General features: G+C 48.3%; 1 protein-coding gene across 3 annotated transcripts in view; it reads left to right on the top strand.

Moving 5' to 3' along the window:
• Positions 1-13,598, top strand: part of VIT (vitrin) — a 54,159-nt gene extending 40,561 nt beyond the window's left edge. The window contains exons 13-19 of one of the 3 annotated variants that reach the window (XM_010581234.1): positions 240-287; positions 5,789-5,851; positions 8,608-8,755; positions 8,957-9,060; positions 9,579-9,805; positions 11,849-12,362; positions 12,980-13,598. In XM_010581234.1, the coding sequence (XP_010579536.1) occupies positions 240-287; positions 5,789-5,851; positions 8,608-8,755; positions 8,957-9,060; positions 9,579-9,805; positions 11,849-12,362; positions 12,980-13,158 (1,283 nt within the window). In that variant the 3' untranslated portion in view covers positions 13,159-13,598. The remainder of the gene's footprint in view (positions 1-239; positions 288-5,788; positions 5,852-8,607; positions 8,756-8,956; positions 9,061-9,578; positions 9,806-11,848; positions 12,363-12,979) is intronic. The other 2 variants (XM_010581236.1, XM_010581235.1) reach the window with 2 other exon arrangements.
• The last annotated feature ends 278 nt before the right edge of the window (positions 13,599-13,876 follow it).

The following is a 13,876-nucleotide window of genomic DNA, read 5'->3' as shown; positions in this document are numbered from 1 at the left end:
AAGAGGTGTATTTAAAATCATAAAAAAGATTAGTGTTCTGGAGGCAGTGATACGAGCCTCCTAAATATGGCTTGAAATGCATGCATAAAGGTTTCCAAGTTTACTGATTTCCTTAGCTCCTAGTTGTTTATGATAATTCACTGTATGAATTGACCATTCTAAATTGAGTCAGAACTTTGTAATCTCTAGTAATTCCATTATTTTCAGTAATATTTTTTCTTCTCTTTCATGTGTGAAAGCAATGGAAACAGACTCGTGGAAACCTGGATTGAGTCTTTTTGACACAGGTAAATATTTAAAGCATCCAGTAACTAGTCTGGGAATAGTTGGTTTCCATCGCACATGGGAAAAGCTAAATCTATTCATCAGGCCCATGACACTGCTGATAAAAATCTCATTTTAAGGAATAATTACAGTATTTAACATTATAAGCAAGGTATGTCATTTACATCTTAGTATTTAAAATTATTCTGTGCTTGCATCAGTCTCGAGTTCCTGCCTAAAGCAAGAGCAGAACAGATGAGCTCTGGAAAGAGTTGGCAGCTACACTGCAGGAAAGGGGTTCTAGCTACTGAAATCCGTTTGTAAATAAGAAGGTATTTTGGGAATGCCACAGTTGGGATCACAGTCTAGAGCTGCAATCAGTGAAGAAGACGACAGATTATTCTGATATCAGTGTACTTAGGAAAGATATTCAGATAAGAAAAGGTGGGTTTAAGCCGAGTGTAGAGAATAATGAGCATCATTGAATTTTCTGACATTTTAGCCTTAAAAACTTACAATATGGAGATGACAACATTTTTATAAATACTGGCAAGCAAGGGGAAAAAAAAAAACCCTACATTTGTAGCAGGCTCAAGTAGCAATGAGACTAAGACTTGCACAACCCTTAATCAGAAGCAGTTACCAGCTGCAGATTCTATGTGTTCAATATTTAAGGGATCCCCTTCCTCAGGAATATTGAAAGCAGACTACACAAACTACAGGCCAATTCGTGACAGGGTACTCTCTCTCTTACGAGGGGTTGGACCATCCAATACAGGTTGCCTTTTCCATCACTGGTTTTGTTGCTCGAGAGGACTGTGCTGGTGGCCCTTGTAAAGACCATTCCCTTGAACACTCAGCTTACTTCACAGCTGAGGCATGACTAATCCTTGCACTGGCTGTGACGAGCAGCATAGCCCATACGTGTTAGCTTGCAAATCCGGTGTCAGCAGCGGTGGCTGTTGAGTCAAAATTTGCAGCGTCCCAAACATGAACAGATCTCCCTTCTCCAGCAGCAGCCATCTGAGCCAGAGAGAGGAAGTGTTTGTATCCTCTGAAGCTTAAGCCATCAGTGTGCTTACTGAGAGAAAGCTACAGCACTAGGGCCAGGGGTGCAGAGGGGTATTTTGAGGCAGAAAATGACAGATTGCATTAAATGCAATGAGAGGTTGGGCATGGGGGAAGGGATGTTGTATCAATAGTTTCTCAGCAACTGAAGTGCCTGCGTAGACTCGTGTGATAAGTCTGATGAATTCAGACTGTCACTTCAAAGGAATGGTTTCTGGCGTAGATGTAGTCACTGCTGTCTTACGTAAATGAATGGGAAGTTTAATCAGCATGGACAGCTGTGACAATCAGTGAAGGGAACTTTAATTAGCATGGAGTAGACTGCCCATGCAGAGAGTTGAAATTCCCATGGCAATAAGAACATTAAATTGGACTGGCAGAACAGGGACGCCCATAGAGACTGACCACCTCCCCAATTAGTTGGGGAAGATTATTTGGTGGGTGACCTTATTGTTACACTAAGCACAAATCAGCCAGCTGACCCACAACCTTCAAGAACTGGTAATTGCACTGGCAAGTAAAAATGAAAAGTGCTGCATCGCCTACACTTCGGTTTTCCATACCAACAAAGCTAATGTCAGCTGTATGCCTGGGTAAGGAGTACAGGTTTTATTGGATGCAGATAAATGCATGAGGCAGATAACTATGAATTAGCTTCCCCGTACAATTTAGTTGCTAAAATGAGTGGCACATGTTAATATCTAATTTCACAACAGTGTTAAATCCACCTACTTTCTGTTCTGCAAATAAGGCAAGTGGGGAGAACTGCACATATGGGATACCAAGCTGGCACATGTGAGGTATGTGGTACGCAGGCTGCAGGATGAAGCATGGCTTTGGTCTATTACTGAGGAACTGTTATGTGCCCATCTAATTAAAGACTGTACTGGAATCTACACAGTCAGAAGGGCAAGCTGCTGACTATATCAGGTTTTAAAGAAAAAAACAAAATCATTGTCATCCATGGGGATGACAAAGAGAGCCTATGTACCGGTCCAAGCCATTGCTTCCTTTGTCTCTCTCATGTTGCCCATAGCTTCTGCATCAGATAAACCCACCATAAGTCAGTGCTGCCAGCAAAAAAAGCCATCTTCCCTCCCATCCACCCTCTACCCAGGCACCTGCGTGGCCAGAGGGTGAACTGCATCAGGGAGCTGGTCCAGCCCATCATTAACCTTTTTCTTTCTCCCCAGTTTAACCCCGCTCTTTCCCCCCTCTCCCTGTGTCCCACCAACACCAGGCAGGCACAGGAGCTGGTGGTGGGGCAGGAGCAGGCAGGAGGGTGCCTGGCAAGAGGAGGGCTCTGCTTTTGGGCAGTGGGGCTGGTTTGCACCACCCGAAAGCATCTGTGGGACTGTGCCTGCAGGCGTTTACACACAGGCAAAACAAGGGCAAAGAGGGGGCACTGCCAAACCATACTGGCAAGTTTTCCTCTCCTGGGTTTGGGAGGCCATGGTTGCTGGTGGAGCGGCAGGGTTGCCAGATGTGAGTGCACGGCCCAGCCTCCGCCTGCAAGAAACACTTGGCCCTGTGGCCACTTCCTTCAAAGTGCTCTCCTGCAGCTCCCGCTCCTTTGCTTTACTTTGCCTGGCTGCTGAACCGCCCTCCTGTGCATTTATCCAAGGAGCAGCCACCGACACACACCAGCCTAAGCTCAAAATTCACCCTCCTCCTCTAACCCTCTCCTGTTTACCCTCCCTGCACCGCTGCTGCTTGCATCTCATGCCGCTGGTGTCTCCCCAGGTCACATTCGTGCTTTGCTGTGCCTGCAGCTAGTGGGTGTTCTCCCATCAAGTATTTTCAGTTAAAATACTCCTCAGTCACCCATGCCCCACTGCGCCTCACATGGCAGAGGGTTTATCTCTCTCGAGCAGCACCTGCACCTGTACAGGATTTGCCTCATGCCCTTCCTCAGGCCAAAGGCAGATTTGGTCGCTGGCAGCGAGACTTTCAGGCCCGAGACAGGTCAGAAATGTTTGCTGCAGCAGATGCCACTGGACAGAGCTGTTCTGCGTCCCGCCCTGTTCCAAAAACGTCACTTTTCCTCAGTCAGGAGCCAGTGCCTGCCCTCCTGCAGGGCTGCCTCAGCACCGCCACCCTGCCTCCCCCTGCTGATGTCTCTCCCACCCCAATGGGCCTCCTGTGGGCAAGTGCACACCACCAGGAGCCCTCTCCCCTGTTCCTTGCCTGCGGGCTCGTCCCAGGTGTGCAGAGGAGGGGCAAGACAAGAGGCACAAGCCAGCAACGTGCTGGACAACAGCTCCAGCCAGGAGGGATGAAGCCAGCTGGAAGTCTGGCTCGCCAGCCCACCTTCGAAGGGGGCCAGCCTGCTCTGGCAGGAGAGGGCCGGCTCCACTAACCGTGGGGGTGAGGCATTTCTGGCACAAAAGTCAGCGTTGGGATGGGTGGAGAGCCCCTGTGCCCTTTCCAGAAAGCATCTGCTCCAAAGCGCGGGTAGGAGCACGGGGAAGCTGCCCACAGGGGCTGCAGACACGGTGTGCGCAGTGACAAAAAGCAACACCAGACCTGGGGCTGTCCTAACCCAGCCGGTCATAGCCCATAGCCAGGGAAATTCTCAAACAAAACACACAAAGAAATCACTAGCTCTTGCCATAAACAAAGCAGGATTAATCTTTGTGCCCTTCACCTGTTTCATTCCTATGTGACCACATGGGCTCCTGTACAAGGCCAAGCCCAGTGCTCCAGCTAGCTTAGTGTCCTAGCTCTAGCGACAGGCAACAGCAGATGGCTGGGGACAAGCAAAGCGGAGGGAAATCACACAGTGCTGCCGTTAGCAGGTCTGTTTATTCCCTGCAGTAGAAACTATCTTCACCGGCAGCTGAATTTAAAAACGAGGCACCAAAGCAACCTTTCTGTCCCGTGAAGATGCTGCAGCGTGCTATAGCCTCCTGGCAGGGGGTCAGGCATCAGGTTGGCTTTACATCAGGCACTGCATACTCAGACTTAATACAAACTCGGCCCTTGACCCAAAACTATGCACCGCTTTCAGCATGCATGTGGAAGGACTCAAAGTAGTTGTATTTGCCCCTTATGAGGGGTGGATCATTAGACATAACTGGAATGGAAGTGGGAGTGGTGATGGAGGGAGCTGGTATTTCCACCCATTTTCTTGGCTGTTTTCTGCATTATTATGGCTTGGTCATGAATATCTTCAGCAACCAGTTTAGGCAGTGCATATGCTCAGAGCTGTTACACCTCCGGTCGTATTTAGGTGGTAACCTTTGCTGATGCCCCTTTGCCACCTGCTCTCTTTACATATGCTCTCATGCTTGGCTCGCTTGTGGCTGGTGGCTGTGGAGACACAAACTCTGTAGCACCTAGTAATTTCTCATCTTTTTTCTATATTAAGCTCACATTTTCCAAAGTTACCTTTTTACTGTCTCTCTGAAGTCTGTATTCTTTCTTCAGTTTATTTGGTGATGGAGATTTAAGCCATTCTGCTGTTCTTTTGACCAACTGCTTCCTTGGTGAGCGTTTGGTTTGGGGCTTGTCTGATAACTGCTGTCTCTTCTGAGGATTATCCCAGCTAAATCCCCTTAATCTTGTCATGCTGTAGTGAAGAGAAACAGCTCTTTGCCCTTGCTTGGGAGGGAGACGCTGTACTGCAGGAGATTCACCAGACATTCAAGTCATGAGCGAAGTTCAGCATTTTCAAACCTTCTGACGCCAGCCTGATGATGCTCTGTGAGTCAGTGCATCTCACAAGGATATAAACTCATGTTCCCAAGGCTGCTACCACCCAAATATCTCAGCTGGGGCCTCAGCTAAAATCCACTAGCAACCCATGAGACTGTTTCCCATGACTTGACTGTAGCTCTCTGCCACTATCTACCCTGTTTCTTTTGTGCTTTCCAAAATAACCCCATCCTCCAGGAGCACCTGAGGGGCTGTGGCTTGCATTGTTTCCCCAGCTGTAACATGGTGGGGTGAGTCTCCATCCGTACCTTCCTCTCCAGACAGAAAAACAACATGCTAAATCTGTCGCTCGTCTGCTTCCGACATTGTGCAGCTCATTGTAAAGCAGGTGAAGCACGGCGAGCCAGCGGGGTGGCAGTGCCGGTTCTCTCAGGGGCAAAGCACTGGGAGGTCGCCACCCCACACCATAGCCACCAGCCTCTGCACCTGAGGAACCCTCCACTTACACATGCTGCTCTCAAGCCCTTGCAGTGAGGGGACTGACTCACAAAGGGGAGTCAAAGTTGGTACTCGGAGAGATTTTGGTGGCACTTCTAGAAATGCCTCCAGTCCTGTTTTATCCTAGAAGTGATGTAGGTGGAAAAAGGTAAGCTCCAAGGATGTGCTCCCCATCCTCGTTTCCCTCCCACGTCAATCCTCAGGCCGGGGGCACTCTGCAGCCACCCCCTTGCCTGCTTCCTTCCAGAGCGAGGGCAGCCACTGAGCACACACCGATGGAGCCTTTCCTTCCTCTCTCTAGGCTTCAGTTCAAAGGAAGAATTGAATCCAAAGCCGCTGGAGTCCACCTCCCAAGGGAACCCAAGTATGTACTTCAGAATTAATTTCATAATTAAGCATTACCAGTTTATTAATTACACATTGCTAGAATGCATTCAAATTAAAAAGCAAAAGGTAAGTTTTCAAGAAAGCCTAAGAAACTCACGGAATGCATTTTTCCCTTGCAGAGCAACAGGGAGCATTCTCCGCTGACCCCTCTCAAATACATAATTGGTTTTTGCTTCTACAGGGAAGGAAATAACAGCCAAGATTTAGCTTACCTGGGCAGGGAGATGGTGGCTGCTCACTGCTACCTTTTGCTGGGCAGTATCAGCTCCATGTTCTTGGGGTGCAGAGCTTCATTCGGGGACTTTGATGGTGGAGGACAGCAAACCAGTGTGTTGCAGCCAGGGTTAGATAAGCGAGCTCTGCTGACCAGAGCAGGCTCCCGTGACTATGCTGAGTGTGGGCACCCTTCCCCCAGCAGTGGGTGGGAGGGAAGGAAACCACCTGAGACAGGGACCCAGTGCCTGTCACAGCAAGGAGAGAGGGAATGCAGAGGGAGCATCACGGATCCCTCAGTCCATGGATGGAGATGTAGGGTCCCCTGCTCTGAAAAGGAAATCTTCTACAGCCCTTTATAATTAAAGGCAGATTTGCCCATTAACTCATCTTTAGATGGGGCCCAGAGTAGAGGGAGAAAGAGAACGCAAGCTGTGAGTGGAGAGATGGGGTCATCTGCCCCCTCCTCCTGGGAAGCCACCCTTGGAGAAGGCGCTTCACCCTCCCACCAGCGCCTGGGTCCTCTCTTGCCCATCCTCCAGCAGCTGAACGCTGTCTCTCACAGAACTGGCATTTCAAGGACTCTTTACATTAACTACTGAACCAAATGTCTGTATGTTCCCAGGCACGCCTCCTTATACTTAAAAGTATTTTTTTCCCCACCAAAGGTGTCAAATACACCTAAAACTGATAGAGAAATAAGGGAAAGAAGAAGAAAAGGGGAAGGATCTGCCCTACAGACCCAATTGCACTGCAGGGAAAGCAGAGCTCAGTGTAGCAGACACAGGCAAGCACAGCTGTGTTTCCAGCAGTTGAACTGAGTTAAGGCACACCAGAATCAAAACTCTCATCCCACTGATAACTTCTAGGACCATAAAAGCTGTAAGTCAGACCTTGCCTCCCTGCAAATCAGAAAGTGCTCAGCTCCCTACAGATTACCTTTTAGCCTGTGCTTTTGCAGAGTCCCACTAATATCCCAGCACCAAAATACTCCTGTTATCTGAATCCTCCCCCGAAATTAAGTCTGTATATAAGCGTACGTACATCTTTGCATGTCCAGACCCTGCTGGCTAACAAACTCCCCTCTTTCCACATATAGCCCACATGGTGTAGCTCCCTCTGAAGGACAGGAAATTCAGGAAAACTTGGCCGTTAATTGAGGTATTATTTGTTGTGGGTTCCCGGCCTTGCCTCACGATCTGCTGTGAATGAACACGGTTCTCAGTCACGCTTCTATAATTCAGCATTATTAAAATTAGAAAAATAGACAGCTACAGGAGAAAAAATTGAAGGTAATGAGACGGGAGGCAGTTGCATAAGCCAGTAAGAACAATTGGTGCTTTGTAGCCTTCGGGCTACCTAATGATTAAAACACACTATTTTGGACAGTCTGATTGGTAGGAGGCATCATCGGAGGGAAACCAAGAGATGGGGATGACCCGGACGCCAGAGGGGGAAAAATGTTAATTAGCACTCTAGTTAAGCCAAATTTTGATCCCGCTCCTGGTTGCAGTCCAACCGATGAATGTTTTGCCACCAACTTGCAGACATGTAAAAGCAGGCTGGCAGTGATGAAGACAGCATTTGCAGAAGCACAAAAATGAGGTTCATCTGTGTAATCAGAGGGAAGAGTTTGTTTGGGTGCAGGTGTAGCTTTTTGAGAATATTGCTTTCAGCCCAGAGAGGCAACACACAACAGCACACTGCTGCTGCTGCACACACAGGTACAAGCCTACAGCTACCTGTGAAAAGAGCCCCCTGCTCAGTCTGAACACACCAAGCGAAATCATCATCCCCAGTGTAAGCTCCAGCCCAGAATGAAGCTGCTGAATGGCTCTCATTCAGAAGCACAGAGCTGCCAGGATTGCTGTCAGCAGCTCCTTGAAGAGACCTCACGATGTCCTTAGCCCCAGGGCACATCCTGGGCATCACACATTTAGGGAACTGAGTGGGTCTTCTCTCCCTTCTGAGCAGCATTAACACAATATGTGAAGAACTGTTTCTGTTACATCTATTATATCATTTAAGCCCACAAAAGCGTAACCAAGGAAATCCCTGTACTCTGTGGTCTGCAGGTGGCCAGACCACAAAAACCAAGGGTCACATCTGGCTTTACAAACTCCCACCACCTCTGGGCTGTGAATAAAGCAGGCCAAGCCCAAGCCATGGCTCTGAGGGCACAGGACATGAGCCAGCTTGCTCCTGGTGTGGCTGACCTCTCCTCCCTAGCCCCCAAATGCAGTGCTCCCAGACAGACCCCTGGGGACAGCTTCTTGCTCTTTTGTTACCCAGCCAGGCTTGGATGTTGTGTGGGAGAAAATCATGCCAAGGACTGTGTTTACCAATGAGCAGGACAATGAGCCCCCAGCTGTGACTTCTCCTTGTCAAAGGCTTTTTGGTAGAGCTTGCCCAACAGGACAAGTCACTGAATGCAGACTTTTCAGGCCTTTGCTTCTCATAAGAAGCACAGCTATAAGAAAGGACTAAAAATATTTTCCATGCTTCTGTGTCCCTCCTCAGATTGCAAGGTTGATTTGTCCTTCTTGATGGATGGGAGCTGGAGCATTGGTAAACGCCGCTTTCAGCTCCAGAAGCACTTCCTTGGTAATGTGGCTCAAGCCCTTGGCATCGGCAGCACTGGTCCTCTGATGGGAATCGTTCAGTATGGGTAAGAGCTTCTTGTGCAGCTACTCCCATTGCTGCGGGGCACAACTGCACACTCTGGCAGCTGTAGCTCCGTGGCTGATGCATGCTAAAGCTCTCGCTCCAGCTCATAATCAGGAACTGGGTAGCACGGATGGGTCCTAAAGCTTTTGTATTCTTGCATGCGAAGCAAGAAACTGACAGCTGCTCTCATCTCTTCTTTTAGCGATGACCCTTCCACAGAATTTAACTTAAAAACTTATGCCAACTCCAAGGACCTGAGAAACGCCATTGAGAAAATCCCACAGAAAGGTGGACTTTCCAACGTTGGTAGGTGATGGGGCTGCCTGCACGTTCTCAGCTCAGGGAGGGCTCCAGAGCCTTGGCTGTAGTGAGCCCACACCTCTTCACCGGGTACAGAGGCTGTGACTGAACGGTGCTCAGAGCTAGGGCAGGGCTGGCGAGGGGGTACCGCTCCTCCCACTGTGACCTGCCTGCGTTGGTCCAGGATGCTGCAAGTCCATTGCAAGTGGACAGCATTCACCTTTCTCCTCGTGGGCAGGTCCCACTGATGTGTCGGGGATCCTTGCTAACCCCCCTTTTCACCCCCAGCCCCTCTGGGGCACAGGGAGTGGGCAGATGGCGTTCAGTGCAGGAGGGCTCAGGAGACACTGGCACCACCAGCAGCATCCTACCCTCCTGCTCGAACAGCCACACAAACCACTCTCCCCGGCTCTCAGCAGAGTTCCAACACTTGAATCGGCCCTCTGCCTACCATTTCCGTGAGATATTATCAGGCAGAGTGCTTCCAGACCTGTAACTCATCCTCATTGCCTCTTTTATTCCAGGGAAGGCACTTTCCTTTGTTAACAAAAACTTCTTTTCGGATGCAAATGGAAACCGAGGTGGAGCACCCAATGTAGTTGTAGTGATTGTGGACGGTTGGCCAACCGACCGAGTGGAGGAGGCCTCCAGGCTGGCCAGAGAATCAGGGATCAACATTTTCTTTGTCACTATTGAAGCAGCTGCTGAAAGTGAGAAGCAGAACATCATCGAACCAAACTTTGTGGACAAGGTACTTACTGGGCTGGGCTCTGGCCAGGAGCTTGGCTCTGACTACATTTTCCAAGCTGTTTCATTCAGGGCATTTCCTTTTCCTTCTTACCACTTACGGTTATTTCTTGTCCTGCGTATACTGTCTTGAGGTCTCCTGTACAAAGAGCCAGGCAGCAATGCTGGTCAGAAAGGGGGTGAAGTCTCTAAAGTTCTGGTTTGAGACACATCATGGAGCAAATGGCTTTTTACTAACTAACACTGGCACAAACGTGCAGTCATACTGACACGAGAGGTTTTCAAAAAATACAGTAGCGTGACAAAGCACAATTGCAGCCTGAGTTTTCCATGAGCCTCCTGCTGTGCATCTCCCGCCTGGCAAAGGCTGAGGAGCCCTGTCAACATAATGTCAGTGTTGCATTTACAAACAGGTCCCATGCAAGCAAATGTTGGGACACTCCCAACACAGGCACATCCCAGTTGTTCAGCTATACTGGATAACTCAAACATTTTGTTTCCACTGTTGATCTGATGCGGGTTATTTTTCTGTTATTTGCTTCTGCTGCTATGGACTTCATGGTAGCTCTTGGAGAGGGATTAAATCCCTGCCACGTGCAGCAAAAAAAGAGAACACAAACCCTGAACGATTTGTATTTGGCACTAACGGTAGCTGCCTGCTCAACAGTGCTTCAGGGCAAGCTGGCACCCAATTACAGCAGGAGGTATCTAGCAAACGCCAGACCAGGCTGGGCTCAGGAAGCAGGGGTGAGTTGTCTGGTATTTTCAGAAAACAGATTCCCATCTGAGCCGTGTCACTCTGCCATGAAATAATCTCCCATGAGTTTCAGAGCTGCTCCCGAGACCTGCACTGTCTCCGGTCAGCGTTTAATTGGATTGTAGTCTCATTTGCATTTAATGTTTTTAAAAGGGCAAAGCTACAGTGAGTCTCTGCAAACCTGCCAGGGACACGGCAGAAGTGGGAGTAGAGTGAGCTCAGAACAGGAAGGTAGAGAGGGAACGGTGACTTGATACTGCTGCATCGTAACACTAAAATAGCTGCAAGACAGTAAGAGCAAAGAGCAAGAGAGCAGGACATGGTGAGGAGCCCAGACTGGTGGGAACTGCAACTCCCTTGCAGCTGTTAGGTTTTATGCAAGTTAAGACCAGGCACCAAGAAAACAGTGCCTCGGTCTTTTAAAGCACTCACACACACACAAAGTTGATAGATAAAGCCTGGCTTAACAAAACATGCTTACCCAGAGACCTGAGGCATTAGCATTTAAAAGGTGCTAAAGCCAAGGACAATCTGATCCAGCCTGTACCCACCACTCCCCCCCACCGCACGCTTTACTTCTCCCACTCCCTCCTCTGTTCCACCCCTATTTCCTACCCACACTCACCTGACTGCTGCAGATCTGCTCCCCACAAGCATTCCGTTATAAAAATTAATGATTTTTTTTTTTTTTTTTTTTGCTATTTGGCAGAGCCAGCACAATGGGGAATCTTTACGGGCTTTTTGCATTTTCACCAAAATTGCCTGGGTTTTTTTTCTGCTTAGAAGGGTATAAGCCAAGGATAACACAACTTCAGTCTCAGGTTTCTGTTCAAGGCAGTAGGGTTTGTCAAGCAGGCAAAACCTTCCTTGTTGCCCTGAACAACTGGAGCTGAAATTGCCACCTGGCAAACACACAGGCTCCCATAATGCCCACTGGAGCCACACTAACAGCAGCTCTGTGATTTGGATGCTTTTTCTGCAAACAACGTAACTCTTCTAAAAAAGCCTGACAGGTGGCAAACTTGCTTATTACATTTCTTTCACTACTGTAATACCAGCTCCATCCCACAGCTTTTAAAAAAAAGGCAGGGAAAACTGTCTCATTACACAAGTATCTGTGATGTTACATTGACATCATTTCCCAGGGAAGCAGATAGTGACTGGAAGAGAGGCCACTTCAGACTCCAGCATTGCTCTTTCCAGGAGCCTATCATTACAATTCAGCTACATACCCCAGCCGAAACAGGCGGACTGAATTTCCATTGCATTCATCCTTGTGTTACCTTGCAGGCAGTGTGCAGGACAAATGGTTTCTATTCCATCAACGTGCCCAGCTGGTTCAGCCTACACAAGGTGGTCCAGCCCTTGGTGAAGCGGGTCTGCGACACCGATCGGCTGGTTTGCAGCAAGACCTGCCTCAATTCAGCCGACATCGGTTTCGTAATCGATGGCTCCAGCAGCGTTGGCACCAGCAACTTCCGCACAGTCCTCCAGTTTGTAGCCAACATCAGCAAGGAGTTCGAGATCTCTGACACTGACACCCGCATCGGAGCCGTTCAGTACACCTATGAGCAAAGGCTCGAGTTCAGCTTTGACAAGTACAGCACAAAGCAGGACGTGCTGAGTGCTATTAAAAGGATCAGTTACTGGAGCGGCGGGACCAGCACAGGAGCAGCCATCAGCTATGCATCAGAACAGCTGTTCAGCAAATCCAAACCCAACAAAAGAAAGATCATGATTCTCATTACAGATGGCAGGTCTTATGATGATGTCAGAGTGCCAGCCATGGCAGCTCACCGAAACGGTAAGTTCTTGTATGGCTACCTGCTCTCCCTACACGCCTCAGCATTTATCCAGGTCAGAGAAATGCAGTTTGCTATGATTTGAAGGCACTAGATGAAACTTCATGACGGAACCTTCAACTTTATGAAGGAAACTTTATGAAGCACCTCACCCTGGGGTCTCACTGAGCTCTAACAAGAACAGCATCTGTTTAATATCTGAATAAGGAACTTAAAAAATAAATCACATAAATCTAGCAAAATGCAGCTATGTCTAGGAGATATCAGGGGATTTCTACAGTCTTAGTAACACATGAAGCCTCCTTTGGCTTTCCAGTCAGGATAGTCATACATCTTCCAACACAACTGTAAGGCATTTGCATTGGAACAAGAATGTGTTGTTCAGACCCAGGGCAGAAGCTTTACTATTGTTTGAACCTTTTTGCTGTTGGCAAAAGGTACTTCCAAAACACATATTACACCTTTCCTCCAATTGAAAATACCATTTTTATACAGACTGAGAGCACTGCAAGTCACTGCCCACATTTTTGTGGCCTGGCAACTACGTTTGCAGTATTGGTCTTATATTTAACGCAATGACAACTTTTATGCTCATTCTAAACTCTGGGTCTCTTTCCAGGAGTTATAGCTTACTCCGTCGGAGTTGCTTGGGCAGCCCAAGATGAACTGGAAGCCATTGCAACAGACCCCGATAAGGAGCATTCCTTCTTCGTGGATGAATTTGACAACCTCTACCGCTTTGTTAATCAGCTCATCCAAAATATTTGCACAGAATTTAATTCCCAGCCACGGAATTGATGGCCTTGAGCAAGGCAGGACCCTTGGGCACCATGCTGAAGGCACGCCAAGTGCCACAGGAGTAATGCCAGTCCTCAGTTCAAGAAATACTGGAGGTGTTTTTCTCTGGCACTTTCCAGTCAGCAAGGCTGATTGCAGCTCTGTCCCTATGCATGATAAAAGCTCTATGTAGATGGGTTTTTTTTGGTTTTTTTCCTTGCAGGCTTCAGAAACTCTGATTCAGATGGGTAGCAAAACAGGCAGTAAACATGGAGGAAATAACTGGAGCTGTTTGAAAAGCTGCTTCCAGTATAGAGCCCTGGCTTGTCTGATTCCCACCTTTGGGCACACACAAGCTCCTTAAAATGTACCACCTGCTTCCTGAAGTGGCCAGGTCCCTTCGGGGAGCAGCCATGCTGTTCAGCTGCTGTGGCAGAAGCACCTCCATGTGGCATTGCCCACCAGATGACACTCAGGTCAGGGCTGAAATACCAGACACTTTTTTGGGGGGGACACACAACTCAAATTTGAGTACCTTCTTAAAAGCAGGCACTCTCTCCCTAAAGCTGTCTTGCCAGCAAGTTAAGCTTCAGCTACTGTAAACTCAAGCATTGAGATTTATCCAAACCCAGAGACTGGAAAGCAAGTCCCAAGCTGTGGGATTCTACAACTGTTTGTCAAGCCCAATAAAGCCCCAAATCCACAAAGCAGCCAACACGCATGAACTGGAATCTCGTCT

This window comes from Haliaeetus leucocephalus, unplaced genomic scaffold (genome assembly GCF_000737465.1).
Source record: "Haliaeetus leucocephalus isolate CR32 unplaced genomic scaffold, Haliaeetus_leucocephalus-4.0 Scaffold752, whole genome shotgun sequence".
In the NCBI taxonomy this organism is placed as follows: domain Eukaryota; kingdom Metazoa; phylum Chordata; class Aves; order Accipitriformes; family Accipitridae; genus Haliaeetus; species Haliaeetus leucocephalus.
Note: the sequence above shows the minus strand (reverse complement) of the source record. Positions and strands in the feature narration are given on the sequence as shown.